General features: G+C 33.4%; 1 protein-coding gene and 1 long non-coding RNA gene across 16 annotated transcripts in view; both read right to left on the bottom strand.

Annotated features, from left to right (window-relative positions):
- Nucleotides 1–201: 201 nt before the first annotated feature.
- Nucleotides 202–5744, bottom strand: LOC128681563 (uncharacterized). Its single transcript, XR_008406026.1, has 3 exons — nt 4351–5744; nt 2357–3723; nt 202–2119 (listed from the first exon to the last, which is right to left on the bottom strand). It is a non-coding gene; the product is annotated as an uncharacterized LOC128681563 (long non-coding RNA).
- Nucleotides 5745–6671: 927 nt separating this feature from the next.
- The window catches only part of tou (toutatis), a 76512-nt gene continuing 70906 nt past the window's right edge, over nt 6672–12277 (bottom strand). For all 15 annotated transcript variants that reach the window (XM_053765173.2, XM_053765169.2, XM_053765168.2 and 12 more), the window contains 2 exons: nt 11543–11686; nt 6672–10782 (listed from right to left, as the gene is read on the bottom strand). In XM_053765173.2, coding sequence (XP_053621148.1) covers nt 10641–10782; nt 11543–11686 — 286 coding nt within the window. In that variant the 3' untranslated portion in view covers nt 6672–10640. The remainder of the gene's footprint in view (nt 10783–11542; nt 11687–12277) is intronic.

The following is a 12277-nucleotide window of genomic DNA, read 5'->3' as shown; positions in this document are numbered from 1 at the left end:
ATATATACACTTTCGCAGTATGATTGTCACTTACTGCGTTTATCAGTAGTTTCCTGTACTTACGGCACTTATGTTAGATGATTTGTTAGAAAAACAGGTTTTGCAAACATAATATTTGCGCCATATCCTTACAATATACTGCATTTATTAGTAGGAGCATAAACGAAATAACTCACTAAAACTTTTTATGTGCTGTAACATTATAACTATACTGTGTTTATCTTATGTTAATAACACTGATATGTTGAACTTTACGAAATGAGCAATGGGTAAATGAAACATGTATTACAAATTATTGCTGACATCTCTTTATTATAAATCAAAGGCACATTTTGACTAGGTGATGTGAGATGGCACCCATTCTGAGGTAGGTAACAATCACTTCAGGAACTTACACAAGTAATAAAATAAAGACCTTTCAAGTCATTAAAACAAAAATAACTCTCCCCTTGCTTTACATTAACAATAACATAAATTTAAGTAGAATAAAATTAAAGTAAATTTGTACTCATATGCATTAGTTAGGGCGTACCCACGTTACATAGAAAAATAACAATTATTAAACAATAATATTTAAATATAACATGAAATCAATAAGTCGAGATTTTGTATTTTGAGCATCTTAGTTTCGGAACATAGTCTATTTTACTAATCACACAGCTTTGGTAACAATTAAAATGTTTTTTCTTTCTTAAATCTAATTAATTTCAGTCTTTTTATTTTGAACGTAATTCTTAAGTGGCATATAAAATTTTAATAGAAATAATAAAAATTAATATGATAGTCATATTTTTAAGTATCTATCTAATGTACATCAGAAAATTCTGATACCGGTAAATTATACCAGAACCGCCTTCTATTTTCAGGCATTAAAGAAACTAATTTTTGAATGATTGCGTTCTTTGTGGCTTGTGATGTTCCCTTCATTTCTGATTTTGGAGTTGGTTCTGGAATATACCTTTTAGAAACATTTTTAGCCTTCAAAAAATCTAAGTGTTGATGGTCTTCATCATCATGCATTCTCTTTATTAATAAAGTAAAATGTCCCCTTCGTACTTCAACAGACATTATATCTTTTAAATATAATCGAGGTTCTAATTTTTTAAGCTTCGCCTGCGAGGATTCGTCTGGAAAGTCGAAAAAATCTGATAGCTGCATTTCTTTTACAATATTTTTGTTAGAATTAGATGCCTTAACGGCGTCGGAAAAGTCATTAAAATCGTACACTTTCTTTTTGCGTTTCAATGACAATTCCACCTGATGGTGGAAACTGTCAGCGGACATAAATGTGTGCCCAGGCTCAAAATATTTAATTGCTATGGATTGAGTAGCTATTTCGTTGCTGTTAATTATGTAAATCAGGTACGTTAGTAAGACCCAATTTTTATTTTGCGATGCACAATTATCTGCCCACAGCACTATGTTCGGTATATCTCGATAAATTAAAAAAAGGCACGAAATGCAGAACTAATATCTTCTTGGTGTCTGCCTGAAACTGTTTCGGGCCAAATTACAGCAACCGTTAAATGTTTTGAGTTTGAGCCCAATGGTACAAAACTTTCGTTAAAAGCTATGATTCTTGGACAGAAAATAGCGGCTTTGAATTGGTCCATCCTCGGTAACATTATTACTTTTTGTAGATCCACTGAAAAGTAAACTGTATGGTCATTTGTCTGAAAAGATTTTTGCACATCGCGTTGATATTCTTGTCGTGATGTTGTGTATTTCAATTTATGTTTATTATAATCAACACAGATTTTACAGGTGTCATCTAAATTTTTAACGTGGTTGTTATCATGTTGCTGAAAACAGCTACAAGTTTCGCATTCTTCGTTCCCTAAATTTGCAAACGAGATATTTAAATCTTTGCGAACCACCTTTTTATATACTTCACTGGAAACTTTTAAATCGGGATATTGGGAACAAAAATCCTCGTACATCGATTTTATTGTAATATCACTAGGCAAATATAGGCGTTTTGGTGCATGTTCTCGTCTGTAATGAGATATAGAAGGATTGTATTTTTTTACATGTTCTTGTATGATATTCTTGTCAATGATTTTCGTTCTTGTATAAGATCCCTTCATATTTTTCTGTTCATTGACTGACTTCTTTAAAACTAAAATGAAATAAAGTTATTATTATGAATATTAAATATAACATCATAACATAAATTTTAATGAAATACCTATGTAAACATTTGATATTACACGAAATAAATAAATAATAAAATAACTGTCATGGGGTACGGAGAAGGCCATAGGCTACCTTTCAACCTAATAAAGTAGTGTTCCCGGAAGATCGACATTAACGAAAGTGAAAAAGAAAACTAGAAATTTATAAGTAAGTTTATAACCTGATAAAACCCTTCTATCATTGCTCGGTTTAAAGCCTAATGTTGTTAGGAAGAATCTTTTGCATACTGGTATTTTTGTAAATTCATCTTAAAAAAAGTGATAAGCGTATGTTGCTTTCCTTTTAGGATTTAAAATTTGTGTCTCTTTTCGTCTGAACTTGTTTTACAGTAACCAATCCTTTAATATAAATTCCTTGCGTTTCCCAATCTAAGTTATTATATTCATCGTGTAGCTGTTGTCTTCTTGCCTGACTAATGTTGCTCGCACACTTTTTTGTACACTTTTCATCGCATGGATCTTTCATTACAAATTTTTCTCATTTTAATTTCTTTATCTTTTCTTTCCTTTTTTCTAAAGTTTCTGTAAATACTTTTCTCCTGCTGATTTTACCCCTTTTAGTTATGTATACTTCTGGTCCATTTTTGTGAGACGAGTATGAGTTATGGTTATTACAGCTGCTGTTATCGTCAATATTAAATATCTGAAAGTGATCTGCACATAACAAACAAGAGCACTTTATACAAGAGGTTGTAATTTTATTGTTACACTCAACATATTCACAATGTTGAATACTGCCTTGTCGATTCAGTTCTTCAACTTGTTCATTGACGACAGTTATCTCATCATGTTTATTTTCTTTTTTCTTATTCTTTCTTATTATTTCTTTTTTCTTATTCTTTTTTACTTAAAATCTGTTCTGTATAAAATGGCATATGGTTTTGACAGTTGTTATATGAGGTTGTGTTATTAAAGTGCTCCCAACATAAAAAACAGAGGCATTTAGCACAGGTACTGAAGACACTCAAGGTACATGCTACATATTCACAATGTTGTGTATTGGTTTGCCTACCATAATTTTGATTCTGTTTATGCAAATCTGGTGTTTTATTTTCCAAGTCTCGAATTTGCGCTACATCGTTAACATCTTCTCTTGTGACACTGCACGCTGAATCAGAAGAACTACATCGTTCATCTTCAACAGGAAGGTAGTCTTTATCATTATCGTCATGATCAGAGTCTGCAAAAGGATCAATGTCTGCTAATTCTATTAAATTAGATTCTTGATTTATAGACGGTGATGGTAATGATAACGGTGGCATAATTTCGTGACATTGTAAGTCACAGTTATCAAATATGTCATTTGCTTTATCAAAACTATTGCCTTTTAAAATATCCATATCGAATGACTGAATATGTCTGAAAGAATTATTGTATTCATTCCGGTAATCAAAAACACATGGAAAATCTTTAAAATCAACGTATCTGCGCCATACATCAGACTCATTAGTCACATTTTCAGTCTTTTTTTCATTAGCTTTTAATGCAGACATAATTTTATGTCTTCTATGAGCCATCTTGCGAAAATCTACAAGAAAAAAAAAAAATAAAATATAAAATTACCTATAAAAAGAGCTGACTTCCAATCCAACTCAATCCAGGGTAACTTTTTAACCAGTGCCCAAATGTAATTATTATATTAATATATTGTTCATCAAAAATATTAAAACACTTTTTTTTTTCTTTTTGTACCTTTCAGTAAAAAAAACCAAATACAGCATGAGAAAGTTTACCTAAAATGATCGGGCGGATTCGTAGGTAAAACTCGGGGTGACCGTAATCACTATAAAAAATTATTTCCTATAAAAAAAATATTTTATTTTATAAACGGAATGAATTAAGGACACCTTATACCTGGGCAAATTTTGAATACTAGATAAAAAGTCACCTGTATAACGTGCATTTTTTCCTTAAAATATTTTGATGTATCAAATTGATGAGTACAGGAGCCATTATTTTTAAAATAAAGAACATACCGTTACTGTACTGAAACATCTATTTGCACTCGCCACTTATAAAATGATATATAATTTTGGCCTAACCAAGTTATTTTAAAGCCTTAGGTTAGCCATATAGCATTTAAATAAGTGGTTATTACAGGAAACTTAAATAATAATTTCATCTCTTGATTTAATATGATAGATTATATACATACCACTTACGTGTTTGTTTACAAAGTGCGAACTCGAGCACACCGAGTACCTACTCCCGCAACATCCACCGCGCGACGCGTATCCTTCTCGAGTGATAGGATGTTGCCTGCGCGCCGCAGTCCTGGCGGCGATAACCCTGCCCCGCGCCCTCGCCGTTTATTATGAACCCAATAAAACACGTCACTGCGGTTAAAATGTTGACGCAGATTGATTTTAATTCGTATTTACCCGTAACAAGTGTGCAGTAAAAGATCTTATGGCATTAAAATTAACGATCGTATTTGAGATAAATAAATGCCGTAGTTGTCTGTTGCTGCGTTAATAACAAGTTGCACCCGTCTAACAGTTTGACAAATCTTACGATGTATGCAGTATAATTGTAATAACTGCGTTAATATTAAGTACGAATCATCTGCTTTTACTATGGAAACATAGTATTAAGTGAAATAGTGAAGTTACTGCGCTTTTACTATGTGCAATATTTAATTAATAGTTGTATAGAACATAACAAGAATCGCTGTACTGTACTATTGTTGTGATGCAAATTAAGTTAACACAATTATTCACATAATATTAAGTTATTAAGAGCTCTTACTGCGATGACACTGTGTGAATAAACCTAAACTCTGCTCTTTACTGCATTCATGATAATACCTATTTCCTTTTCTGAGTGAGATAGAAAAAAACGGGTCTTTGATTTATATAGATCGTAATGTCAGCATCTCAAATACCAAATACAATCATAAACGCAGTAAGTAGACTTACTACGTTCTTAAATTGTGCGGCAGTTTGAGCTCTCAACATAATACCTATTTATAGTATGATAGCTTACAATATAGTACAAGCATCAATCATTATACCAGTTGAAATAAAGGTATTTGAATTTTAGATTTTAGACAACTCAATTACTATCTACACTTTTTACAAAGTAAGTTTGAGTGTGGAGATGTAACAAACATACAAACTTTCGCCTTTATAAAATTAGTGGGTTGAGATTCTCATCAACTAATATTCGTCGTGAGATCCTCTTCATTTTTGATGCTCCTTCACGCTAAAATTTGCTAAACCTATATAAACATCGAAATAAAAATTAATAGACTACGTAGGTAAAGACATACTTTATCCCTGGGTAGAAGGGAAGGACAGGATACCACGGGGCTGTGTTAAGACAGGGCAATACAATATTTAATTTACATAGGTATGCGTTGTACTACTATCCAAAAAAACCGCGACGAAGCTCCAGTGTAGTTAGCCAATATAAATTAGGGTTGATTTGATTAAATAAACTGAAATAAAACTTACGCTGTGATCACCAATTATGAAGCAAAACAAAAAGAAGTAAGATTGAAAATGCTATGTACTTTCTCTGATAAATAAAATCGTCGGTCGGGTTGTTTTGTTGCCGTATTCTGTAGGTAGTTGTTGCTACCCGCCCGTTGTTTATAAAAATATAGGTACCTACCTACTCTGTGCCCGTTGGCGTAGTTTAGTTTGAGTTTCTTCGTTCGTCTTTGAAGTTTGTTTGGCAGAAAATTTGACATTGTCACCTAATCGGCGGGCTGAGAAAGAAAAACGGACGGAAGCTTAGATGTTTATTTGTGGTGGAATAGTACACATTGTTAATGATATTCATATTTATTTCAGTCGGATTACTTTTCTTCTCAAGGGGACAATGGATTTCCATACAATATTTCCGCGCTCATTTTTCGTTCGATTTCAATCACGTTGGTACTTTCACATCTAAGTTTAAACATGGAATGATTCTGTGTTATTAGCAGGTGTTTTAAGCATCGTACCCAAATGGTCAGTACTTACGGGGTGCTACCTATCTAATTACCTATAATAGATTGATAACAATATCTTACAGTACCAGTAAGTAAGTAAAGTAAATATATGTTGACCACTTCACTGGTCCAGTGACCGGTGTTATGTATGTAGGTAGGTACAATAGTTCAGGAATCCTTGGACCGCTTCTCTTCTTTATAATAATGACAGAAATGTGTTATCACTGCGTATCCTTTTGTACTTCCTCAAGTCCCCAAATAGCTCAAAGATATTATACTAGTAATAAAAGGTAAAAGTAACACCATATTTTTGCAAGTTTGATGTTCCCGATTACTTATTATAGCAGAAAACTAAACAACGCGGCATGATAATTCACTCGCTCGGTCGACTGGTTCTAGCTAGGAATCTGAGCAGACCAAGTTTTAATATTCTTTCAGGCCTGAAGAGGCATGTATTTTGTTTTTGTTTTAGCGGAGGGTTAAGCCTAGCTATGGCCCCTCCATTCCATAGATAAACTAAAAATAAGACAAGGTGGAAGTGCTTCAAAAATTATTTATTTATTCGTATATATAATTTATATATCCATTTATAGTTAAAATCAACCGATGCACACAACACAAACTTTCAGTACATCGCTTTCGCGGACGTATCACTTTCCCGCCAAATATCTCCATACACACTGGCAGTAGGTATATGCTCAAACGACTTGGCAATGAATTAAGTAGATTTAAAAAACTAGGTACACAATAATTTAATTCAAAGAAAACTGTCTACAGTATTTAAAAAGTTGAAAGTATTGTTAATACTTAGGTGTATGTGGAATACAAATTGTCTCAACACATTGTTATTTGTTAATATTATAGCTGCCAAGAACACATAATTTGCTACAAGTGTTTGATATAACTTTTTTTTTTTTAATTAAGTAAATTAAATTAATTTAACGACAAAACCCAGAAATTGCCGCTAATGACATGACATGCTACTGTTTTGTAATAATTTAGATATAAATAAACAACAATGTGTTGAGCAGAAAAGCCCACATCGATTTTTACGAAGAAACATCACAAAGAATAAATAGCGAAATTCAATAAATAACATTTTAAAATGACATACAACCAACATTTTGTACACCCATAATGATACAATAATGTTGTTAATATTATTGCGGTAGACTAAAATTGAAAAAGGTGTAGAACTGGTTCATCTTTAGTTATTTTAATTAAACATCGAAATAAAATCTCACACATATTAAAAAACATTGTTTCAAAAAAATTATTCATAAATAATTGTTTGTTACCAATTGCAAAAGTTCGAGAAGTACATGGCGAATTTTTACGGTCTTCTAAAATATTCGCCACCTGTTAAAACTGATAACCCTTTTAGGAAATAATAACATAAGTAAATTAACAATAGTCAAAGATTCATGCAAGTGACATTAATTGACTACAATGATATTAACAACACATTTAATAGAAAATTAAAATTCACCATTCATATTTGTGCCAAACAGACCTGACTAAAGCTTTTCACATATTAAAAAAATGATCAACTTTGATTATAAATTCTCCAGTTTCGGACGAAATTATGACCAGATAAAAAAAAAACAAAATATATATTTTTAAGTTATGGGTATATAGGACATTCGCAATCATCCACAATTTACAATTTCTCCAAAACTATGTCGACTAAGTCATGACATCTCCTATACAGCTCTTGCTAACAAAAGTACACGTAAATAGATATATTGTCAAATGACAATTAATTCTAAAATCATAAGCGTACGAACTGGGGGTGCATAAATACTTTTTCGTTTTGCATACTCAGAATGTAGTGTAGTCTGATCCGAACAGAAATTAAATTAACTATAGAGCAGAAATGAACTATAACGCGAATTTAGAGTGGTGTTTTATACCTATCACCTCACGTTGGTCATCGATGTCGTTAAAAAGTTTAGTGAAATGGATGTATTATCTAAAATAATGTAACTATTGTATTTATGCTTGCTGCTACTGTGATGTTATAATAGTCTACTTAAACAACTTATACAAATTATATTGTAAATACTGATTTATACAAATAATCTGTTCTTTTACTAGCAAGAGCCTAATATTTTGTAATATATAATTAAAATACACAGACAGATGGATAGGCGTTTCCCAAAGGGGTCAAAATAAATTGGGGTATATACCAACATGGTATAAAGAAATATACAAGGAATGGTTCCTAGCTGAAGGAAGTCGGGAGAAGCCTACACAAAATACAATTATACACAGTATAGTACCGTGGTCGTAATCCTAAGGCCGATCCGGACGGCGGTCCTAAAGGCCTGCCTACTTCTCACTATAATAACTACAAAGATCTCGCGTCTAAAGATTTTTTAAATATACTATTTTTTCTTTACACACCCAATTAAATGTACAAATACCTAAGAACTGGCCACCAAATTCGAATTTCAAACAAACGCGAAGGAAAATCGACGTTACTTTTTTAAAATACTGTTTCGTTGCTACACGCAAATTATTATAAAAATAATATTCGAAAACGACATATTATATCTACTATTTCTATGCTTAGAATAGGTCCTAATACTTTTAAACTGTACTAAGAACTAAATATTTACAGCCTAACGTTAAATACATGTCCACTCGTGTGCGCTCACATTTTCATAGCGAAGTTGCCCAAAAATGAGATTCGATCTTTTTTTTTTTCATATCCGACGTGACCCATGAAGGTCGAAGTCCAAATTTGGAATGTTTTAAAATAGTATAAAAAGGAATGAACAATGCCTAGGTCGAGTATAAACTATTATAAATTATTAGAAGTTACTTGTCGAGCATACAGTTAGCAAAATGTTTGTTTTAATTTTTAACTATTAATAAAAAATGTTAGTGGGCAAAACCATAATTTAAGAAATCTGAATTTCCACTATCATTCGAAAAAGTAAAATATGCTAGTATCAAGCACTTTTTCACAACAAGTTACTTAGTATAATGTATCACAACACCAAATCAATATCTACATCTCTTTCACATACAATTAGTGAGAGTGAGACAGCTTTATTTCATTGTTCAGTCTACATGCGCCAGGCAAAGGTAGATATTTGGTCACTGATTGTCAAGATTTTTTTATAATTTCTAGTTTTTAGGGAACTAAGAACCTCCTCCTTTTGAAGAAGGTCGGAAAATACTGCTAAAACCGTCGGAAATAAACGAACTTAACGACGGTAGTAATAAAGCTTATATTCCTTTACACTGCCACAATAAATTCAAAATCCTATTTAATTATTATTTTTTAATTTCTGTCATGCCAGTTACCATTATTAACATGTTTATTGGGTCACATTATTCAACTCTAATTTAAATGCAATTTTAGTCTCTATGCATTTAAAATGAAATAGGATTGTCAACGACATCGGAACGCAGCATCTACCACGACAACTTCATCGTAAATTGTAGGATACACTTTATTTACTCATTTATAATGAAGTTGTGAATGTTGACTACTGTTATGTCAAACGCGTTGTATGTTGTTATTACAATAAATTGTCATGTCCTTTAACATCGTCCTTTCAAAGAAATCTATTTTAACCTGCTTGCTATGTATTATAACTGGCAGTTTTCAAATTTATGATAAGTTTAGCTCTTAAATCAATGACTAGTCAGGGGTCGAATCAAATTATTTTTATACATCACTTTGTGCTCAATATAATTTGCCTTCTTATATTGATTATTGCTTAGGCAGTCCGTATTTTAATTTTGCCAATTAGATCCATCTTAAAAACCGTTTAACTCTTCATCATTCCACGTCACACTCGTCTGCAGTAGTTTTGATGTCTTCACTTCTTAGCGAGACTCTGGTGTTCAAATTTGTGTGGACAAATACCTCACCACTGCCAATGTTGTCCGTAGCGTTGTACAGGTCTGAGCTTGTGTAGTTCGAGGGTCACAACAGCATATTAGATGAGACATAGGGCGAAGCGCCACATAAGCAAGCAACATCCATGCTATAATGTCATTTCTCCACGTTTTGCTCGCTTAATGTTTTCACTGCCATCATTCTATAAAATGGCAGTTACCACCATTTTATAACGAAAATGGCCATGATTCTCATTTCACACTTCAGTCTTGATGTTGTTTACTAAAGCAGTTATTCCTCAATATTAATTTTTTCGCTCAAAACATCATTCCGCAGAAATTGTGGCTTCTGCCATACAGGCATGTACACAAAAACGACCATTTCACACAAGTCTTGACATTTTCACTAAAATCTCGGTCATTATCATTAGTTCTTAATTCACATTCCGCCTCACCCCAGCGCAGCTCAAAGAACTACATGGTGTTTGTTTTTTTTGGAAAACCATCAAAAAAATCCACACATTTTCCACAAGTCTTGACGTGTCCACAAAAATTCAGAAATCCACCTTTTCTTGCGATTATTTGAATGAACGTTTTATCCATAAACACAGTCCATGAGTATACGTAAATTCACTTGACTTCACCGGCCCAGTTCACAGCTGCCCCCAGCGCTGCTCGAAGAACTGCCGCATGGTGTGGCCGGCGCGGCCGACGGGGCTGTCGTCGTCGTTGAACACCTCGCAGTTGGCGAACACCAGCCGCACGTCCGACGCGAACTCCTCCTTGCATTTGTAACTGGAAATATTTCAATCATTCATTGATGATCAAATAATAGGATAGTTGCCATCTAGTATTTGTAAATGAAAATATGTGGTCGTCCAATTCAAAAGGGACCTTACGGAGGCTAGCATTTAGGTCTTTATTGCCATTGTTTTGTATGGGAATAACGGCAATAAAGACCTAAGTGCTAGCTGCCATAAGGTCCCTTTTTATTTAGACGACCACATATATTGTTTTAATCATTATTTGCTAAAAATTATAGGGTAGTTGCCATCGAATCAAATCTGATATTTTTTTTCGATGTGTTTTTGTATGCTTGTTGTTTGCGTTGCTAGATGCCCCGATTTTTTGAGTCCGGAATTTAATGTCCCGGGGACAGCTCTGTCCCGCTTTTTTAGATTTGCAGTCAGAAGTAAAAACACGACATCGGGATACTTTTGCGCAAAGGGTGAATCTAAAAAATAGATCAATTAAATTTTCAATAAAATATTTAAAAAGGCTATATTTACGACCAGCATTTGGGCACAGTGACGTCACAAATGGAGTAAAAAAAACTAAACTCTTACTATGAATAAATTTGATACGTATGTGAACTTTAATTATAGTGTTTCATTATGATTTATACATTTTATATTATACCGAATCTTCAAAATTTTGACGTTAACGCTAACCTAACCGATAACCGAAGACAGGTCTTCGCGGCCTCACAGGAATTTAAAATTTACGGATGATAATAAAAGCGCGGGAGATGAGAGAAACAAAACAGATACATTACATGTTGTCCTGCAGCTTCCGCTTGATGGTGGAGAGGTCCATGGGACACTTGATGACCTTCTTGTACTGCGGGAACTGCTTGGTGTTGACGGGCACCAGGAACGGCCACGCGTGCTCGTGGCACTCCATCTCGCATAGGAGATTCCTGGAGATACGTCATATGTATAGATATATATATATATATATATATATATATAATAGATTTCGCCCGCGGCTTCGCCCGCGTTAATTTTCCGGGTTGAAAGGTATGTCTTTCTGCATACTTCACACTACATGTATGCAAAATATCAAGAAGATCTGTTGAGTAGATAGAGCGTGGAGAGGTAACAAATATACAAACAAACTTGCTTTTGCATTTATAATATTAGTTAGGATGGAGATAGGGCGATACTATTATTATAAAGAGGTAAGCGTTTGTGAGTTTGTAAGTTTGAAGCGGGTAATCTCCGAAACTACTGAATCGATTTCAAAAATTCTTTCACCATTAGAAAGGTACATTATCCAAGATTGCTATAAGCTATATTTTACCTCAAAATTCCCACGGAAGCGAAGCCCCGGGCAACATCTACTATTAAATAAGAATACTTGCTATTGTATTATATTGGTGTTTGTGGAAAATAAACATTTTCATTTCAATGGAAACTATAAAGCAAGGCTGTAAGGCCCGTCTGGAAGTCCTGGGTTCGATTCCCAGCACGGGTAAATATTTGTACCTGTGATCGCAAATATTTGTCTG

This window comes from Plodia interpunctella, chromosome 27 (assembly GCF_027563975.2).
Source record: "Plodia interpunctella isolate USDA-ARS_2022_Savannah chromosome 27, ilPloInte3.2, whole genome shotgun sequence".
In the NCBI taxonomy this organism is placed as follows: Eukaryota; Metazoa; Arthropoda; class Insecta; order Lepidoptera; family Pyralidae; genus Plodia; species Plodia interpunctella.
This window is presented reverse-complemented; position numbering and strand designations above follow the sequence as displayed.